The sequence below is a fragment of the Microchirus variegatus genome (genome assembly GCF_963457635.1).
Source record: "Microchirus variegatus genome assembly, chromosome: 14".
NCBI classification, from domain to species: Eukaryota; Metazoa; Chordata; class Actinopteri; order Pleuronectiformes; family Soleidae; genus Microchirus; species Microchirus variegatus.
Genome location: NC_139815.1, coordinates 12566376 through 12589249, shown reverse-complemented (window position 1 = coordinate 12589249; position 22874 = coordinate 12566376). Strand labels below are relative to the sequence as shown.

Here is a 22874-nt window from a genome sequence, read left to right as displayed (position 1 = left end):
TTGAATTGACAAACAAATAATTCTGATAATTGGGAGTATTAGATCATGAGTTTTGGGAATATTGACTAGATAAAAATTGATGTAGTGTTGTAAAATTGATTGCGGCCCCTTTTTATTCACGTTGTAATTAGTCCATTTGAAGTTAGTCTTGTTCAATTTGTCTGAAAGTAATAACATCAGACACATACATGCCATAATCCAACTGTTTGATGAGTGAAGTGAGAAAATTACAGAGAAAAGATGCACTTGCACAACTCTTCATGCTGCGCTGAGTATATCTATCAATAAAGCAAGTTACTGTCTGTCTGTCTGTGACAGGCATAGCACGCTGACCGTAAGTCAGATCGCCCTAAGACTTTGAATATGTGTTGAGCATGGCCCGATGGTGTGCACCCTTGATTTTCAAATTTTTTGGAGGAATTTTAATTTTCACCGATTTATCAAGCTACACCAGGCTCATCAGCAGCAGCTGTGCTGTCTGGAGCGGGAAGGTGGGAGCACATATTTATTTTGCATTAGCAGGCTCCTACATTGCGGCTAACTTGGCGAACCTGTTACCAAAGGTAAACTAACGGGGCTATGATAATACAAACACTGTGCAACCTCATTAGGCAAATTGCAGATGTTTTCATTTTTGATTAGCATTAGCGTATTGTGACTGTAAGCCACGCCAGTGATTATGTATTAAGTTAGTCTTTACTGTCCTTATCATGCATTACTATAACTGAAACATCTTCTTCAGCTCCCACTAAAGGAATACATAGTTTCTATGAGCACTGCACTAGTCTGCTATAAAGAGCACATGATCATTCAGAGTAATCTCAGTATTAATACCCATGATAAGTGCAGAAATGTACAATATATTTACTCCAATGTCAAGTCATTTAATAAGACATAATGTTGTGGTGATGCAAAGCTCTATCACTTTAACCCCATTTGCAGCTTGCTACCTCACAGGCTCCTTTGGTCGTTTTGACAGAAAACAGTAGAAATTACAACAGATGAGAGAAGATGGGTTTATAAAATCCAACTCTGCATTTGTTTCTACAATATAAATATAGCACAGTTGATATCTCATTACATCGTAAGGGGAAAAGGGCGATAACTGTAACAGCGACTGACAACTCTGCTATCTCACAAAGCTGCCTGTGATTCTGACCTCACATTGTTGTGCCTGAATGACCTCAATTACCATTGGCAGTAGCCAAGGTAGTTGTGACTATTTAGGGAGGATTATATGAAAAGCATCACACGGCCCTAAATGTCACAGACTCATTGGCATTTGGAAAAGTTTTATCTTCGTTCCACCAGAAGTCGCAAGCTGCCGCTGGTCTCAGTGCCATCGCCAGGTTGACTGTCAGCGCTGAGTTCATCTCGATAGCTTTTGATGACTATGAAATAATGGCGTTCAGATCCACATCTCATATTATTTCCTCACATGGGAGAATTTTTTTTTTTTGCCAGGTCCATCACTGGGCCAACATACAGAGATGAAACCACCAGTTAATTTTGTGTCCTGTAAACCTAATCCCAAATCTGTATGGTTTTTGGACTGTGGGAGGAGGCCTGAGAACCCAGAAAGAACCCACTTGCACATGGGGAGAACATGCAAAATCCACATAGACCATAAACCTGAACCAGTGACCTCACTGCTGTAAGGCAACAATGCTGCCCACCACTGTGTGACCCAATAGAACAAATAAAAAATGTTTTTAAGTGAAGAAATGCAAAACGGTATGATATCAGGACATACAGTAAATGTTGAAAGAACTTCTAAAACACCACAGGTTTTACACAGACCATGGTATGTTTGTGTGTGTGTGTGTGTGTGCAAAACTAAGTATAAATACAGTCTCAGCATATTCTGTACGAGTCATATAAACAAACTAATATATGTCATGGCTGAACTAAAAATGGCTTCACCAATTATATTATCACTTAATGCACTTTGCAGTTGCAAACGTACACTTGATACCAACGCCACTGAAAGTCGTTAGCTGTAGGCAGTACACACTAAGAAATCAAAGACTGTACCTTTTGCTGTCACTCCAGTTGTACCCTATCAGGGTACAGGCACTGTACCTTTCTCAGCGTGTACAGGTACATTTTTGTCACTAGGGGGTGCAGAAATGTTTATTTAAAGGTACAAACAAGCAGGTACACATTTTAAAGGTACAGTGCTTGTACCCTGATAGCATACAACTGGAGCGACAAAGCATTTGTACCTTTTTAGGTACAGTCTCGTACTTAGTGATTTCTTAGTGTGTATAGTACCATTTTAATTCATCAATCACCAAGGCAAGAAAGAGTTTAATTCCACTTGACATATACATCCAAGATACATTTCTATCGTATAACGTAACCTTTTTACACCAAGCCTAGTACACATGTACGTTATAAACATGCAAAATATAATATAGAATAATATAATATTTATGCAAAGGTGAGCTGGATAATTCTTTGTGAATTTGCTGCTACGAGAGCAGCCCTCATTTCATTTTGATAACAATATTAATGAATATTAATGTCATTCAAGTGGTGTAAACATTCACATTAAAACTATTGACTGTTTTCTAAAGTACGGATGGAAATAATTTCTCCTTTAATAATTTATGACACATTAGCTCAGGGGTTCTCAAAGTGTTGATACCCGAGTGCCAATTTAGGAACCCAGTATTGGACTGAGGACTGCCAAAGGAAAAAAAAAACAGGAAGAAATCTTGTTAATAATAATTTATTTATTTTAATGAATAGTAATAATTGTAATGACCAGATTGCAGTTCTACATTTTACACATATTGTAAATCCAGTAATGTCCAATAAACATTTTAGTAGCTCCTGGATTAAATCTATCAGCTGTAACTCATTGCGGGCCGCCATTGGCTCATGGGCCGCACTTTGAGAACCAATGCATTAGCTGCATTCAAATGATAAACATTGCTTTCCATATACAAATTAGAGAAAAACTCTCTGTTGACTCTCACAGCTTTCATTACAACTAATAAACTGGTTTATCGTGTCCCTCACAACATCTAATTTCCCCAAGGAAGTGTGTAGGAGCCAGTATTGAGTTCATTTAGCTTAGGGTTAGCTTAAATGATTAGCACATGATTACTTTGTTACAGTGTAGTTAGCTGTTAGCCTTTAGCCTTTGATTAAATATCGTTGCAGTTCATTAGATAAAGTGGACACTTTGATATCTTTGAAGGCTATGATAAAGAGAGGCATTGGCACGTGGATGCCAACCGCCGTAAAATTAACAGAAGACGAAGAGAAGAGGGATTTGGAGATATATACTGGACAATATCGAGCACTTTTGTGGGTTGATGTGTCCGTTAGAAGCTCCCATTTCTGCCGAGGATTGGGGACACGTCTCCCTCTCTCTCTCTCTCTCGTATCCGGAGCTGACACCTCAGCGGTCTCTGTTCTCGGTGTGGGGCGGGACTTCCGGTTGAGCGCACCCGGAAGATTCGGATGCAACTTTCGGTGCCTGGTCGTGTTTCCATCCATATGCTCGACCCTCGAGCGTTTTCATGTGATTTTGGACGCCTTTTCTACGCTGTAGTATTTCAACAATGTTGTCTTTAGACTTTCTCGACGATGTTCGTCGCATGAATAAGCGGCAGGTAGGTGCACGGCAGTTTGTTCACTCTCGTACAAAACGACTGTGTTGTCTTTTAAGCTCAAAGCTAACGGTAATTAGCCGCCGAGCGTTTTTTTAATCGGTGCAGCCTCAGTCTGTCTGACACATGTTAGCCACCTACAAAATAAACACGTCTAACCTGAGTGTTTCTTTTATAGTACAAGATAAAACCAGTGCAAATCACTGGTCAAATAATAATTCTAACCTCGGTGTAGCTAGCTACCTTCTTCATTTTCTACACTATTGTCGTGGTATTGTGAGCTGAGGCCAGATGTGTTCATCACCTCTTATCTCAAATCTATGTGTGTTATTCTATTACCGATTGTGTGCCCGATCTTAATGGTAGTCGTATACTGCGATTTACGATGTTGAAGGCTTGTTTCTGACAGAAATGCTATGTTGTGCCTTTGTCCTGCAGCTGTATTACCAGGTGCTCAACTTTGGTATGATCGTTTCCTCTGCGCTGATGATCTGGAAGGGACTGATGGTTGTGACTGGCAGCGAGAGTCCTATTGTTGTTGTTCTTAGGTAAGTTAGCGTCATGTACTGGGCTTTTCAATCTGGGGATGGGACAATACATAGTATTACCACGTATCATGATTAAACACTCACAAGTACACTGTGTAGCATTTCCATTACGGCTGGTCAATGTATTGAAATATCATCATTGTGATGTTAATATGTGGCTGAAGAAACCAGTTAACTTGTGTTTAAAAAGGCACTAATTTGCGCTGTGTCTTTATGGGTGTTGCACAGTTTATAAACTAGTTTATAAATCTATCCACCATGTACATTTATTGATGTACAGTATATTGAACCTTTGTTATGTTGATATTGAAATATCCCTCTTACTTACATAAATACAGATTTAGCATTGCATGCTATTGAACATGTTGATAATGGGGGTGAAGTGTCGGCGCTGACATTTTATTATGATTCCTATTTTTGATCTGCTGTCCCTGTCCTTGTGCGCTCTGATAAGCGCACACTTGCACACATTCATACAAGTACAACTATGTACACGTTGCAGTAGGGGCCGCTCAAAACACGTGCTAACTCGCCTTTACAACAACAACATCTGTTAGTGTGTCTTAATGTATCATAAGGTTATTATGTTTCTCCGCATATTGTGTGAATGAGATTAAAAAAAAAAAAAAAACTTTCTAGAACTTTATGGTCTAAGTTCTTGTTTGTTCCGTCACTGTTTTTTTCTTTGATTTGTGTGTCTGTGTAACAGAGGTGAATTTTATGCACAGGATTCTGTCTTATTTTTTTCAACACAATTTAAAAATAAAGTAAATGTCCTTTTATTCATGTCCCTGCTCGCTCTCGCACACGCAGACACTGCTGATTCGTCTGTCCCGCCTTTACATGCACAATGCCTGCAGCATTTGTGAAATGGTAATACGAGAAAGCGGCATATCTTTTGGTGAACCCAGGCGTAATGAATTAACGAATGAACACAAATTTAACATGGGCTACCAGCATCAAACTGGGGATTAACTATACAATTTATCGAGAAATAATTGTATTGTGGACCCATTAGATTTCCAGGGATCCACAAAAAAATCAGCACATCAACACGCTTTTTCCGTGCACCTGCAATCTAAAATCAAATCCTCACTACAAGATGAGGCCTTTCATTGTCTCATTTTATCTGAGACTGATACCATGCTTTTTTCATCTTGGCTTGGTTATGAATTGTACTCATCTGTCTGTACATGATACAAACTTGGTACACACATTCATTATGAAGACATTAAAACTTTTGGTTTTAGTGAAGCATTTCAGTATGCCAGTTCTCAAATATACACACTTCTGCTGTCTCTGTCTCATGAAGAGTTGTTCACTATTCCCATCAGCTGGTTGCACAGACTTAAAAAACATAGGAGCCTGTTTTAATTTGGCCTTGGAAGTTATCAGAAATCATGAAGCTCCTGAGCTGCTCTGTGGGAGTATAGTAACACTGGTATCCCCCCACACCAACCTGAGAGACTCTGTATTTCTCTCAAACTATTATCAAACTCTTATTTTGTTAAATATCCCAATTTAGTTAAATGTGCCAATTTGAGACAGTTTCACTACAGTTTTTCTCAACAATCTCAAGAAGAAGAAACAATCATTTTCTTCTTAGCGAGCATTAGAATGCCGCCTTTTCACTTCAAACTTTAAAAAGCTTCACATCACCAAACTACAGCAAAGAAGAGAGTCCAGTCCCTCTCCAGAAGTTCCAGGGTCACTGGTTCTTGCAATGACTCATCATGGGGGTGTTTTGAACCAGTCTTGGTCTGGCCATTCACCTAAGACTTGTTCTATGTTTATTGTGATGCATTGGCATGCAGTGCTAGTAAAGTGCTGCTGTCAAGTCCAGCCTTCTCTACCCTGTCGTATAAAGAGACACACCCAAAGCATCATGTATTGCCAGACCACCAGCGCAATTCCCTGCACATGATGAATGTATATTTGGATGTCCCCACGATGTATTTGCAAAAACACATTGAATGGGTGCAAATTATGTCAAAGAATTAAAAAATCTTATGACATTGCATTTCTGTTAGTGTAAACCTTTTTTTACCATGTCTTTTACCAGGTACAGATCATTTCTGTTGGCAAATACTTAGGTTAGCAAGCAAAGGTGGACATGTCAAATATTTGAACGATCCAAATGTTACAAAAATGTTTTACTAATGTGTATTTATCCTTAATTTCAGTGGGAGTATGGAGCCAGCTTTCCACAGAGGAGACCTGCTGTTCCTGACCAACCGAGTAGAAGATCCCATCAGAGTCGGAGAGATTGTTGTCTTCAGAATAGAAGGCAGAGAGATCCCAATAGTACATCGAGTACTGAAGATCCATGAAAAGTATGACTGCACTTGCTCTTGTCTGTAATGAAATAGTGGTTTCATTATCAGTTATTCATTATCAATACCTGTGCATTTAACTGCATGAAAATGCTCAGAGAAGACTGTGGGACATCTATATGAAGGGGACACAATGTTCACAGTGGTATTTAGTCATGGTGATTCTTTGTTCACAGGGAAAATGGAGACATTAAGTTCTTGACCAAAGGGGACAACAATGCAGTGGATGACAGAGGGCTGTACAAGCAGGGCCAACACTGGCTGGAGAAAAAAGACGTGGTTGGAAGAGCTAGGGGGTAAGTACTTTGGTCAGAAAATTCAAAATGGTACAGATGTTTTTAAAACGGCTTTAATGGAAGCTTCTTTTTCTCGAGAGTAGTCACAGTCCCAGCACGGCGCGACTCATGTTTTTTTCTTTTTCGATTAGTGATAGTACCTTGTACTATGTGCCGAGCTGATACTATGTGTGACGCCAATGCAGAACTGTCGTTTAGTTAAAAGGTTCTGAAAACATGCGTTAATCGCCAACATTTAGTAAGGAAATATCTAACCTCTCAATATTTAACAGAGGAATCTGGTGTATTTAGCGACCGCTCTGCCAAAAAATGTGATCATGGGCGGAGAGCGCCGTATCACAACCCACATCAAAAACCTGCATCAAAAACCCCTGTGTTTCAGTTCAGTGTCAGACGGAGTGTGCTCTGGTCATACAGGAAGTACTGAACTATTCTGTGAACAAATCTTTTTCATGAACTGGTTCTAATGATTCAGTACATCGAAAATAACTGCCGTACCATGATGCCCCCACCCACATTGATGAGGTACTATAGTAATGGAAAACCATACCAAGAGATGCAGAGTGGAGGTGTGCTGGGACTGTAAGTAGAAATTGCTGTAAAGGAGTCTGAAATGAAGGGATTGATAGAATAGAAGTATATTTTAATGAAATGGTTTTATTTGATTGTCCTAGTCATACTTTTGTTTGGAGTTTTATGGAACAGGCAGCAATTACACGTCTTCACTGTTACTAGATTTAAGGATTGTATTTGGGCGTTTTTTAAAGTTCATATTTAACTAGTTAATTTAAGCAATGTAAATTCATGTTTTCTGTTGATTTAATTGTATGTGTGTCACTCCTTCATAAATTGTGTCAAAGGGATTTAAGGTTGTCATATATGTGCTTTGAATTTTTGCATACACATGCATGCCTGTGCTTCTGTTCATACTAAAACAAGAGCTCTGTCATTCTAGAGTTTTGGGCATGGATGCTCCATTTCAGTAGCATCGCTTATTCACCAGGATTTGCCCTCGTTTATATTTCCTCCCTACATAACCACAAGCAAGTTTCCATGGTTACCGCCTTCTTCGTTGTCTCTTTTTACCAAAACAAAAGTGCACCACCAACTGGGAGCCAACTTAGGGAGCATGTACAGTCTTGCACAGGAGGTGTGCTCGTGATCGTCCTTGTTGGGTCTGCACAAACCACTGCAGAACTGAGCAGACACTTGATGTGTGTCTTTCTTTCATCTGATAATTTACGAAGTCAATATCTGTGTCACCTCCAGGTTTGTGCCATACATTGGAATTGTCACCATTCTCATGAACGATTATCCCAAGTTCAAAGTAAGTTTGTTGACCTTGTCCCGACTGAAATTTGCTTAACCCCTTCGTGTTAACATTTTCTAATGTGATTGTCATTTTTGTTTTGCAGTACGCCGTCCTCTTCATGCTGGGTCTCTTTGTGTTAGTCCATCGGGAGTGAGGCGCCCAGACTTCAGAACTCACGAAGGATAAACTACGTCCAGGAACCTCAGTCATGCCTTTCAACAAACAGAAATTAGTTAGACTTTGTCAAACCCAACAGGCTTTTTTGTACCATTTTGTTTAGACATTTTGTAGAAATGTGGATAGGATGTTTACATTTGAAAAATCCAAGCTTTAAAAATATTTTTGTGAAAACTAGTTTCAATTTGGTTCAAAGTCAGTCTTTATTTGTAATTCACAGAATGTGAAAGGACATTCTTAAAGATAAATTAAGTCTTGTTTATTTCCCGTTGAATCATTGTTAAATAAGATATGTGAAGTATTTTATGAGAACTGATTTCAGTGGTATTAAATTTGAAATCTGGTTGCCATCCACTATGTCTTTCTTCACTTGTTCCCAATTCCATAGATGTGGTCATGTGCAGCATGTTGCAACAGTGGTCTCTACAAGGTATTTGATGGAGATTATAATTTGCAACAATGCGTCCAGACATTTTTCGTTCAAATAAGCAATTTCATGACCTTCAAGACCTTTGGTGCATTATAATGTGTTTTGTTATGACCAGACCAGCGGACGTAACCAGTGTATGAGTCAGACGCGGGTCACTTTGCAGCACCTTTTTCTGGAAGTGTAAAGATAATTGTGTCATAAGGAGGTCGCGACTCTCACAATCAAGCTCTTTTTCTGAAAAGTGGCCTTACTTTTCATGAGTGCAGACATGCTGTAAGTATTAACCTTGCCATTGCCCTTTGTTTACATGATCTGAGCGCATACACTTGAGTCTTCTTGCAATCATGGTAAATTCAAATGAAGCCATCAGAAACACCAGCATGTAATCATGAAAGAAGGATAACGTACAGTAGATCCACTTGAAACTACTGAGGTTCTCATTCACTGACCATCAACCATTGTGTTTGGTGACAGTTTCTGCTAGACCTTAAAGACCTTACCTGCGTTGACATGTTATGTGGGCCTTTTTTTATTTTTTTATTAATAAAATAGTTGATTTACTGAGAACAGTATCTCACTAAAGCAGTCTGCCAAGAGCCACATTTGGTCTTCAAAATCCACATTGGTTTGACATTGCAAAATTCCACTTTGATATATATGTCAATCAATCAATCGATCTTTATTTGTATAGCCCACAGTTTACAAAACATAGTTTCCCTCACGGGGTTGTTAACATCCTCTGTCCTTAGACCTTCGACCAGGGTAATATGGCCATGGAGGAAATCCCAGGCTCTTCTCCATAGCCTGAAATGATTTTTCACAACGCAATCTATCTTTCTTTTTGTAAAAGTGCAGATTCATGCCAACCATTGTCAGGCTGCGGTGATGCCTGTACTTCTTTTCTAATTCGACTGACATCCAGCCATGACATTTGAATATGCCAAAGGTTATGAAAAGAGCAAGCTACAAGCTTCCCCTAACTTGCAACTTTAGCACCCTGAAGTGACACAGAGGTCGTCTGTCTTATTAGCAGTGAAAATCAGCAGGTTCTTGGCCTCTGTGGACTGATGGTGATCACAGCAGCATGCTGCAACTGGCCAAATGTCACGTGACTCGGTGTGAGGGGCGCTCACCTCATCACAGCTATCAACCACCCCCACCTACAATACAATAATGATAATGATGATAATGGTGATAGAAAATAAAACCACCCCTGAATCCATCAACCTCCTGAAAAAAAACCACTTGCTGATGCATTTTCGCGGCTGCCGAGAAGACTGACATGATCTTTCCTGAATCGTGCCGTGCGTAAAGACGCGCAGCCACAGACGCGCTTTCACGACAGTGAATCGACTGATTACGCTTCACTTTTTGCAGCAATTCAGGCTGAATGAAGTGACGGCCAGCGTAAGCCCTGCCCTGTTAGGAGAGCCTATAAAGCCTGGGCAACAATGCACACACAGCCAACAACTGCAGACTTGGAGATTTCCTTCCTTCCTTCCAGGAGTAGTTCGCCACTACGCGCTGAGATGATGTTTACGCTGAATAACGTTTGCCAGTGTGGCTTATTTACGTATCTGCTCTTGTTTTCGTTCGTGTCGTTCACCGCTGCTGTCAGTTTCGACTTGACTGAGCTTAGAAATAAAGTTGCGAAAATTAAACTGAACCCAAGAGGCAACCTTTGGGCCACAGGTAAGAAGCAATTTACCACTTTAATATTTGCGTCCCCAAAATTATGATTTTTTTTAGTTTTTTTTATCCAACACATTTTTAAAACGACATTGTTAAGGCCATTGTTAATGGGCGTTTTCTCTGGCTTTGCAGGGCACTTCATGGGAAAGAAGAGCGTGATGGATGCGCCTTTGAAGCCTTCAGCGGAGGGACAGGGAGTCGATGCGCTGGAAGTCAGAATCCCGGGGGAGCAGAACGCTGTGGGGGAGCTTTTCCACCAGTTTCTGCAGGTGGATACACAAGAGAGCCGCTCCAATATTCAAGTGAGTGCCACACAATGAAAAAAAAGTACAAAAGTGATTACTTGTGTTTTTGTTTTTTAAATTTGTATTAAAGCAAGCTACTATATCACCTTAGAGAAAAATGAACAAAATTGAAAGGTGTCTTCAGTACAATCTGCTCCACCACACCCAAATCCTTCAGAATAAGTACATGAAAACATATTTAATAACAGTGATCCCTTGGTACCTGTATATGTTTAGTGTCTCTGTGACAGCCCACTGATCAATAATTACTTATTTGAACCCAAAGAGCCATCATTTCTGTTAAATATCTCTGTTTTAACTCTGTTCCAGGAGGCGGACTTGTTGATGAAGATTTTAGAAAGCTACCTCCAAAGCAGAAAGTGATGCAGAGTAAGGCGACACTCTTTGACGCATGGACATTGGACCTCATTGGTGAAAATAAATCTGACACACACACACACACACACACCTTCTGTCTTCTGCTCATCATGATTGTAATTTCTTGTCACAGCCACTGGCTCGTTCTGCAGCTTCTGTGACATTTGCGATACGAGTAAATGTTGTTTTCAGTTCATTTTAAGGATGATATTTTAAATTGTCTTGTCATTTAAAAAAACAACAACGAACATTTATATTGAATAAAAGTATTTATTTGCACTATTGTGACTTTGATTTGTGATATTTCACTTTATTCTTACAAACAGTTGATGCATTTGACACTGTGCAGGACCAATGGAGTCAAAAAAAATAACATCAGTGTCTCGGGCATTAAAATTAGAATTTTATCGTGACATTGTAAAGATATTGCCTCCACCGTGTAAAGGCACCCTCTGTTATTGCAGCTATATATTTAAGGGTTTATAGTAGCTAGTCTATGGAACACTCTGTTTTCCTCCACAGGGATGGATTGAGCACATTAACTTTACAGCCATTATTTATAGGCCCAACACTTACAGTCAAAAGATAATTCACCTTTATTGTTTGGCTGTTAAAACATATCCAAAATAACACTTACCGTGGGTAGGCCGCGTATATAAATCACACACTCCTGAACACAATGATATGAAATCAATATCGTCTTTTGTACTTTTCCTGTCCTTTGGATAAAGGGATGATCCGTTCTCTCGACCAATAGTGGTAAAGTGAGCTGGGTCACTATATATATATATATATTTTTTAATTTTATTTTATTTTTTAAAATGAGACCCTACAGTATTTCAGATACAGGCCTCTATCAAACGGTTGAGAAGTCTGTTCATAATAAACCTGGTTTGTATAATTCATAAAGTACAACATTCAGAACAAGTGACATTAAGTGTTAGTGAGTTCAGCTTGATGCATTTTTCAATGAGATATAGTGACTATAGTGAGTATAGTGTGGTCGACCAAATGGTTAAGTAGTACCTTAAAAGATTAACAGGAAGTTATTTCAATAAATCTTCCACAATAAGGTGTGAGGTCTATAAGTACTTACCTAAAATATAATGTATCAAGTGTGTGTATGTATCCAGGTTACGAAGTGCAGCTAATAATTAAACTTGTTTTAAACTGTTTTAGAGCGGGCTTTGTACTGAAAGGTGTTCCTAGTATTTACTTTTATAAATGAATCATAAAATTCTGCCTATTGCTGATATACCATCTTACTATAGAATGCTGTAATACCTGGTTTATAGGCCAGCAAAAGAAAGAAAAAAAGACAATTTCATTGATGCTCTCAAGTGATTTGAAACAAAGGAAAACCAAAATCTAATCATGAATGATTTCTGTGTTATTCAACCATCAAGAACGTGACACCTAAAAGTGCACAATGTTGTGCATAAGTAGGTCACCGGGCTACGAAATTGGGCACAATTTCATAAATAAGCCTTCTCAATGGGACACAGGGAAAGCATTCAAACATGCATTCTAACCTTTGATGAGAAATTGAAAACCTATTCAGACATAACATGGTCCTTCAAACCAGACCAAACAGTCTTTATTTATTCATCTGACATAACTAAATGAACAACTGTGTGTTAATCTGTTGTATGCTATAATAATTATCAATTTGTGAATGTGTGTGTATGAATCGCTTAAAAATTGCAAATCGTCAAGGCAGTGTCTCCACATGATTTGAACTCCCGTTATGGACGTGTACGCGTTCTCCCTCCTCAGGGAATGAGTGATCCCATTAAACATCTCTGTCCTTTTGCTCATATTAGTGACACAAATGAGGAGCAGCTCCGTGTCTTTAAATTCACAGGCGAAAAAAACAGCATACAATTTTAATTTGAGGAATTTTTCCTGCACAGATCTGATGTCATTGAAATCGTTCGTCATCATCTATTAATCCACCCTTCATACATCTGTATCAGTGGGACAGACAGGAGAGTGTGGGGCTGAACACGCACACAATAGAACACACGCTCTGTTACAACTCGCTGCTGTCTGCCACCGTTGCAGTAGTTTTAATCTTTGAATATTTATTGTTTTAGATGAGTAACAAATAGGACAAGCTACCCAAAGTTTGTTTTCTAACCACCTTAATATAATGACGATGAAACTATGTCTACTACATTTTAAATATGATGAATAGAGGGATATTTGTTGCAATTGAGGTGTTGCTTGTGAGTAAATATCAGAATTTTGAATTGTATCTTCCACTCACTAAACCCATAAATTCATATTTACTATGGGTGTCATTGGAAGGGAACACTTAACTCTCTGCTGTGATTTAAATAACGAAAAGGCATGAAGACATTAAGTTATAAGACAGTGTGTGTGTGTGTGTGTAGTCCAACCACAATAGCAATGGTGCATTATTAAAGAAAAAAGAAAAGATTTTATCAGTTATATTCAAGGTGTTGAAATCCTGGAGCTAATTAAAAGCAGATACAAGCACTGATCAGAAATGAAAGATGTGATTAATATGTGTGATATGTGAGCTTTCTTTTCTTTTGTATTTGAAGGCTTTACCACATGATCCAAAAATACTTGTCTTAAACTCCTGCTTCTTACGTCTTGGGCTCATCAACACTTTCATGTTGAACTATTAACATAAACAAAGATAGCACACAGCGGTGCAGTGGCTAACATTGTTGCCTCAAAGCAAGAAGGTCGTTGTACTGAGCCTGATTTCGACCAAGGGCCTTTCTGTGTGGGGTCAGTGTGTTCCTGTGTGTGGATAGGGTTCTCTCCAGGTACACAATAGGTTAACTGGACGCTATTGATTGGCCATAGGTGTGAATGTGAGAGTGAATATTTGGCGACCAGGGTAATCATAATTTAATATGTATCAAGTGTGTCTTAAAATGTTTATTGTAAGAAACGTGTTTTGTGAGGGGATTTTAATGAGAATAGACTGCAGGACATAATCCTGGTGATATCCTCAAAACACAAGCAAGTCTATATTCATAAATGACCCATGTATGACAATGTCCCAACAGTAAACTGTCATCAGAAGGCTGTATTTTTCCTGAACCCCAATAGAATGTTCACATTTGTGAAAATAAATGAAACTTTTTTTCTTCTTACCTGCTCCAAGGAAGTATTAACCATCACTTTTCATATTCTTGATCTTGTTTAATATCATTAGTCGCTTATATACAAACTTAAACACAGACATAGACATCATTTGGTGAGAAGGACACACAAACTTAAATCAGAGGCTAATAGTAACCTTTGCTATTTGTCTTCCTGTCCCTGTTTATTTGCCTGTTTATTAGTTTTACATTGTCTTGTTTTAATGACTCAATTTACAGCCATGAAGCGAGCGTGATGCATAATTCACACAGTGTTCTGCTTCCGCTTGTGTGTGTGTGTGTGTGTGTGCGTTACACTTTTGTTTAGTTTGAACATGAACAGCTGACAGAGATAAATGTGATACACTTTAATAAAACTGGGACCCAAGTCATCACTGAGCGCCCCAAAGGTACAAACTTTCAATTGAGTAATCTGTCTTTCCCTCATAAGAGATGCATGTGTCTGAAAGGCTGAAGTGGTACATCAAATATCTTTTATTTTAATTTTAAAATGTTTGTTTTACGAGATTTGTATTTGCAGTGTATGGTTATTCACCAAGGCCAGAGAATGAACATGTGATTTATTTATATAGTCCACACAGAACTTCATCAGTTGTGTAGAGTTGTAGAAAGGGTCTTACCAACTGCATTCACTGGGTGTATCATATTCTATTACAAATTGTATGGCAGTGTCAAACCAGCAATCATACACTGCACCTTCTGACATAAAACCCACTACTACACGATGGGATGATCAGGTATTCTCATTTTTCCAGTTGTCTTACACTGGAGCCATTCAAATGACCATATTTACTAAATAATAGGTTGGTAAAATTAAAATGACCTGCTTTACATGAAACTCATCAGAACACAGAATCATATGCAGGTGAACAAAATACACCATCTGTGTAAATGACACTGTTTAATGGATTATCCATATATATATATATACATATATATATATATATATATATGTATGTATATATACATCAGCCAAGTGCTCCATCTAGTGGAATAGAGATGTTCATTGAGGACACTGTAGTGACTATGGCTGAAGAATTAATCTGCTCAGGGTTTTTGGAGGTAATAAAAAAATTAGAAAATAAATCAATAAATAACATATTGATACATAAAGAAATCAATAAATAGGGGGTGAAACACCCCCACCAAGCATCACAACAATACATCCTTATACTTTGATAAGATCCTTGTATATAGCTTATAGTGGTGTCTTTATACAATTTTTGGAGTCAACGAACATCATTGTTTGGATATTTTCTTTACATTTGCCCAGTAAACCTTAAAAGAACAACGCCATGTTTTTCATGCTCAAAGTTCACAATCATAGTTGAAGGTGCACTCTTTAATTGTGTGTACACAATGTGAAAACAAATCTGCTAAAAATTGTAGAAGTAAAGAGGATTATGGGCACATGTGAAATTTCATTTGGAAACAAAAAAAAGTCTGAATTCTGACTTAAATCCACTTTATATGGAAGAGGATTAAGGCCCTCTGTGATTATGGTCACATGATTTTTTGTTTTGTTTTGAAAATTCATAGAAAAAAAGTCAGAATTCTCTGAGATTTCTGTCTTTAAATTAATTTTATTTTTTTTCATCTCAAAAGTCAGTTTTTTCCCCCCCAACACTTGATACATTTTCTCCCTCAATTTGCATAACAATAGTCTTTTGTATCCTTTATCCATCATTAGATGCTTTGTTTTCAATGATGACGTCATCGGAGCACGTGACCTGTGTCTTTTCATTGCGTCATGTGATTGGTGGAGGCTGATGGAATCTGCAGAGTGGGCAGGACCTCTGAAGCCATTTTATTATTATAGCAGCAAAGGTGCAGGTGCATCCTAACATTTATATATATATATATATTTATATCTATCTATCTCTATATGTCTGCTTATTCACACTGAAACAGTGGTCGTTGTTAAGACGGAGGCTACAATCATGGGTCAGTGCGGAATCACGTCGTCGAAAACCGTCCTGGTTTTTCTCAACCTCATCTTCTGGGTAAGAAAGAGACAATCTGGGCTTTGAACAAAGTGCAGCGTCGAGGGATGGAGAACATTAGCACGCTAAGCTAACTGCGCAAGAGACGCTCTGCGGGTCTGACGGCGGACACATGTTGTGTGTTTCGTGGACACTTATGTCACGTTACTCCCCACAGACTGAGCTAATTTAACGGACACACACAGTCACAAATAGTGTGTCGCTCGAGCTAGCTGCAGTGTGTGTCGGTGGCTACCGCCCACAAGTTGTTGCTGTGATGGTATGCGGCAGCTGCGGTAGCTGAGTGACCCTGCAGCGTTACGGATTAAATTACACATTATATGTGTAGTATATAATCTGACCTTTAGCTACACATGACTCCTCATCTCTGAGGATGTATAGATAACCAGTGTTCCACTTCTCTCTGCACATGTGATATTTAACTGTCTTCACTTGAGGCTAACCAATCCATACTGTGTTTGCAATGCAAGTAATTCTGAATGTAGGAGGAGACAAAAAGACCAAAACCTTTAATGACACAACATAATGTAATGCAACACCATCCTATGTGTTGAAATTCTTTTTGTTTGGCAGTGGAAGATTATCATTATCATGTAATTAATCTGCCTGTTATTTCTTATTTATGTCTACACACTTTTGATCTAATTTCCTCCTTATTGTACATAAGCACATTGTATGGAGGACGAGACCTGACATATCAATAAATAAATAAATAAGTAAATGAATGCTTTACATTTATTTATTTATTTATTTATTTATTTATTTATTTATTTATTTATTCCTGTATTTATTTATGTATTTATTTATATATTTATTGATATGTCAGGTCTCGTCCTCCATTCATTGCACTGCAGACACTAAATGCAGATTGTAACAGATATAAAGTAGTGTTTATTTAAGTTAATTCATTTTTTTGTGTTGTTTGTTATTGATAACCTGTTATATTTTATCAAATTATGTAAATAAAAAGATAACTGCCTAAACTAGTTTTTTATTTTTTTATTTAAAAAAAAAAATAATAAAAAAAAAATATATATATATCTGTTATTCTGATTTCGAAAGATCAACATTTGTCTTAGAAAAACCTGTATCAACGTCAACTCTACTTGCAGTGTTGGTGTTTTGAAATATACAACATTATTCTCAACCGAAATCCTGGACTGTATAATAAAAAAGAAAGGAAAATAAATTTACCAGAAAAAAAAAATGCACTATGGGACATTTAGTAGTTTATCACTGAAACCTAATTATCATGTATAAGCCATCGAATAAATAAAACAAACACATTTTCCTCCTCTCACTGACTCTCGGCTCTGTGCAGGCTGCAGCTGGAATTTTATGCTACATCGGAGCCTACGTGTTCATCACGTACGACGACTACGACCACTTCTTTGAAGATGTGTACACTTTGATTCCTGCTGTCATAATTATAGCCGTGGGGACTCTACTCTTCGTCATTGGCTTGATTGGCTGCTGCGCAACAATACGTGAAAGCTACTGCGGTCTGGCAACTGTAAGTAACATCACATTGAAGAACACAGCTTATTTAAGTGCACTGGAAAGTAAAGAGCAATGTAAGCATTTTGCCTCACAGTTAGCTCACTAATGTGTATCTGAACAATGAACTGTCCTTTCAGTTTGCTGCCATTCTCCTGCTGGTGTTCGTAACAGAGTGTGTGGTGGTGGTGCTGGGCTACATTTACAGAGCAAAGGTAAACTCACTCACTCACACCTTACTGATGACATAGAGGCTTAATGATGTTCAAATGAAGCAATGAAGCAGTATTGAACCACTTTGCCAATTGTATTGAAAATGGGTTCATTCATTCAAAGGTTCATTTCAGTGACATCTAGTGGTGACAAACACTGTCAATATGTTCAGCTGATTCAGTAGACATATGTTGACTTGTATCTGGGATTGAGGGAGAGTGTGCTTTAACAAGCAAAAAGTAGGTGCAGGGAAGGTGGGCTGTGCTTGTGTAACCCAGACAATCATGGCATAGTTTTTCCACTGTTGTTGGATTTGCAATTAATTTTTTTGTTGACAACTTCTCCAGCTTTTGAAAAAACACGTTCACAAGGAACAGATGAGGCTGTTGTGCATAAATTGTTTAGCCAACAAGAACTCTCCAAACGATATAAACGCTCTCCTAACTCTATCCAAACTCTAAACTGACCGCAACTGTCCTTCAAAAACCCACATTTTGAATGGAGCCTGAGGGGTCTATATAGCTGTAAAACCTTGTGGCAAACTCTGAACCACTTCCCGAAGCAATCACGTGGTTCAGCCGGGCAGCGAAGCTTTGGACGTCACTACATAGAGCCACATTTTTCATCTCAGTAAATCAGAAACTAATTATATAGTATTTAAAGTTGAAGTAAGTAGTTTATAGTGACATCTAGAGGAGAGGCTGACATTTACAACAACGAACTGCTCCTCTGCTCACCCACTCCCTTCCCTGAGCGCTACGGTATGCTCAGCCGGTCAAATGTCGTCCTCGTCGTCTTTCTCTGTGGTGCAGGCGTAAGGTCAGGTACTGGTGTTCCTTTATCCGCTGTAAAATACGTGTGGTCCTCCATTTTAAACGCGTAAAAAGATCCGCTCTCAGCCTCGTCTTGGCGCTCGATTTGTTCTCTCGGGTTTGTCTATACAGGCTTCCGTAGAAACATGGCGTCGTGGCAATGCAACAGCGGCCCGCGACCATGTTATTTTACATGACTTTTTGAAACACTACGAAAATGAAACATAAAATATTATACAGCGACTAGACAATGCAGGAGCACATAATATGTATAAAAAAGTGGATTTTGGGTCATATAAACCCATAAATACTACGCAGTGTCCCTTTAATGTATTTATTTGTACAATACCTTGTTGGTGTGCTTGTGTTGTCACAGCAACGATGACTTGTTTTTACATTTTACTATGTGACGAGTGCTGTGGTCAAAATACAGATACCACACACATGCACACCATTTCCTGAGCTTGGTGTCCACATGCTGATTCTTTTAAAATCGCTGAAGAAGACGAGTTCCTTAGATACTGAACTTTGTCACTAGATGATAAGACACTAGATGTTTTTGCTATTCAATAGTTTCTAAACTAATCTCAGTTCCCTGGCTTATTTGTTGAACAGTGACCGTAACAGCTGCTGTGTAACTGTTTCAGGTAGAAGATGAGGTGAATCACTCCATTCAGAAGGTTTACAATGAGTACAATGGCACCAACACTGATGCTCCAAGTCGTGCTATTGACTATGTGCAGAAGCAGGTGGGTGAAAAAAGAACGGTCTGCTTTCTCTAATCTTTTTCCTTTCTTGACCTCGATTGTTCAAATTTGAATAGCTTAATTAACATTTTATGCCTGTTCAGTTAGAAGTTCAGTACTGTGCAAAAAGTCTTTGGCCACCATTTGATTTGTTGCTTTAGCAATGCTATAATGACAGTACCGTATAATTAATACCACTATTTCATGTCTATTTCATGTGCTAGGTATATAATACTACACATACACGTTGTATGAGTTAAACTATATAATATAGCAGTATACATGTATAGCAGTTTGCTAATATATAAGACCAATTTTCAGTCGCATCGTTCCAGCCCAAATGCCAATGATCACAGAATTTGACAGACATAAACACAACAAAGCTGCTCGTGCAGCTGTTTTCAGTTGTTTGCACGGTACTGTATGTAGATGTATGTTTTAGACTTTCACTCACCATTGATTTCTGTTCTCCTAACAGCTTCACTGCTGCGGCATTCACAACTACTCTGACTGGAGGAACACTCACTGGTTTAAAGAATCCAAGAACAACAGTGTCCCAGTAAGCTGCTGTCAGCCCAGCATCAGCAACTGCACTGGCACTCTCACTCGTCCATCAGATCTCTACCAAGAGGTACACACACATTAGAACTGGTCGTGATGACGTCGCCTGCAAGAATCAGAACTCCCGTTTGAATCCTCCAGAATTGCAATTTGGCCAGCACTTTTCTGACATTTTGCAACCGGGAGTGAAGAGGTGTCACCTGAACGATATTGAATCAGTCACAGTGGTGTCCACTCATATGTGCTTACTGTCTATTTTAACCTGAAATGCTATTATTATGTTATTAATTTAGTGAGAAGTAGGCTCATTTTTCCACAGACTTCTATTCAAACTGCTTTCTTTTTGCAACTAGCAGAGTTATAATATAATATAATATAATATGGGTACGAACAATGTGCATAAATAAATGGGGGAATTGACTAAAACCACAGAATGACATATGATCGACAGATGAAAATGTTTTTTTCTACATTTATGAAACGGTTTTGAGATAATTTTTTCGTGTCTTAGGGCTGTGAAGCTCTCGTTGTGAAGAAGCTAAAGGAGATCATGATGTACGTCATATGGGCTGCATTGACTTTTGCATCTATACAGGTAAGGGAGACGAGTAATAGTAATACATTTGAGCTATGAGTGTATAGAATTGAGTGTTGCCACAGATTTTCTCATATTATATAGTGCTATAATCCCCCACCCACACAAATTTATAGTGTTCCTCAATGCAACAATTGACCTACACTAGTTTGAGGATTTAACACTGACATTAACTGAGTTAATTAATTTTACTCCTTTAACAAGATTTATTTTTACAGAATTGATTTAGCACAGGATTCTCAAATTGAAATAACCTGGGGGCCACTGAGCATTGAGTCCGGTCAGGAGGGGCCAGTCAGTTTCCCCAAAAGTCCAAATTTTATATCAAACATATTTCAATAGCAAGATTTTTGATGATATTTCACATGGAACAATATATAACTGAAAAAATAAAAATGTGTTTATCATTCAAAATGAATCTCTGCCTTAAAGGTCCCATATTATGCATAATCAACTTTTTAATAATTTAAATCCTTATATTTGGGACTCTGGAGGCCATACCAGTCGGCAAAGTGTGAACAAAAAAAAATGACTCACTCATGTTTTTGTGGTCCTCCTCAGTCTAAATACAGGAGATAAAACACGCGATGTTGACTTCCGTGCTCATTGGGACGTCACAAGACGCTTAATTCCTGGAATTGTTGCCACAGGAAATCAACTGGAGCGCCGCACGTGGCCCATGGGCCACACGTTCGAGACCGCTGATTTAGCATATCTTTATGAGGAACATAATTAAAGCTGCACTCATCTCTGTCAGCAGAAAACTGAGCTGACGGCAGGTCTGACCCAGTTGTGTCAAACATGTTGCACTGTAATCAACAAGCTCAGCATGGTTGCTGCGGACCAGGATACCTGTGCTCTCAAAGTAGTGATAAAAATCAGTTATTGTAGATAAGCATTCAGTGTGGCTGTGATAAGATGACTTTTATTTGCCTGTCATGTTTGAATAAGGACATAATGACTTGAATAACGCCTTCCCTTTCCTTCCTTTACTGTGTGCCTGCAGATGCTGGGAATGCTCTGTGCCTGCGTGGTGCTGTGCAGAAGGAGTCATGACCCGGCCTACGAGCTACTGGTCACGACCAACAGCTACGCATGAATGACACGCGGCCAGCAAAGCACTCTGAAAATTAAAGAAAAAAAAAAAGAGTGTCACCAGACAAGTCCACAGTAGATTTCAGCTGTAGTTATATAAGCTCAAGCACACCTTGCACAATTCATGATAAATTAGCGAACACTGATGCCGCGGGTTTGGTGGGTCGGGGGCTACAAGGCAAAACCAGTTACATATTTATTGACATACATTGTAAGTTACTGTTACTTTAAATGTTATTATTGTTTTCTCTCCTTACAAATAGTGGAACAGGAAAGCCAAAGTTGTGTACGGCTTATTGACCCTTGTGATTTTGATGTTGCGTTTCCCTTTTTTTTGGTGACATTTTCTAAAATGAGGGCACTTTCCCAGTGAGGATGATGAGAGGTAATTTGGAGCTTGTGTGTGTTCTTTGGAATGTATTTCTTTGTTGGATAGTTTGCACTACGACTGTAGCCCTGGGGATATTTTGTGGGCTCGCCACAGCAGATCATCGGCCTCTAATTTAATATTTCTCAAACTTAATCAGATCAGATCATTGAGAGATCTTTGTACCATACAAGGAACATCCTTTGTGTTTTTATCTTTGTCATTTTGTTTTTGGAAACATTGCTTTTAAACCTATGGTTTGATAGAATGAGTTCATATTCCCAGTTATTCAGTTTGTAAATGATGCACACACTCTGTTTTGGTGGTGGAGATGTTCTCTGATTCTTGTTTCACTCGTGAGACGTTGCCTAATATACTCACCTTTTTAGTCTCCAGTGTTATTGGTTGGAGTATTATCAGTGTTAAAAAAAAACAAAAACATGTGTATGTGTAGTTACTGGCAGATCATTCCTTCTGTCTACTTTGTTAGTTATAAACCTGCTATGAAGAAATATGACACTATTGTTTTATACTTATTGGTGAATTTTCCTTTTGTTTTTGTTTCAATATATTTGAACCGTTGAGTTTGTTGACCCACTAGTGCTGAAAAAAAAGAAATGTATAGACTGGGAAAAAAAGAGGCAGGAGACAAATAAACTCATACATTTTAATGTGAATGTTTCACTGGTTTTATATGAAATTAAACCATACATATCAAGATAATGATTTGATTATTCATCTGCCACATGAGAAATATGACTTTAAATAG

General features: G+C 38.4%; 2 protein-coding genes across 2 annotated transcripts; both read left to right on the top strand.

Moving 5' to 3' along the window:
• The first annotated feature begins 3477 nt into the window (after positions 1-3477).
• Positions 3478-8603, top strand: sec11a (SEC11 homolog A, signal peptidase complex subunit). The gene is made up of 6 exons (XM_083901254.1): positions 3478-3626; positions 4062-4171; positions 6355-6504; positions 6681-6800; positions 8070-8127; positions 8216-8603. The coding sequence occupies exons 1-6, from the start codon at positions 3576-3578 to the stop codon at positions 8264-8266; spliced, it is 540 nt and encodes a 179-aa protein (XP_083757380.1). The 5' UTR covers positions 3478-3575; the 3' UTR covers positions 8267-8603.
• Positions 8604-16118: 7515 nt separating this feature from the next.
• LOC310937002 (tetraspanin-3) lies at positions 16119-22710 on the top strand. Its single transcript, XM_083901184.1, has 7 exons — positions 16119-16219; positions 17541-17732; positions 17857-17931; positions 19389-19490; positions 19966-20118; positions 20560-20643; positions 21650-22710. Exons 1-7 carry the CDS (start codon positions 16157-16159, stop codon positions 21740-21742), a joined length of 762 nt encoding a protein of 253 aa, XP_083757310.1. The 5' UTR covers positions 16119-16156; the 3' UTR covers positions 21743-22710.
• The last annotated feature ends 164 nt before the right edge of the window (positions 22711-22874 follow it).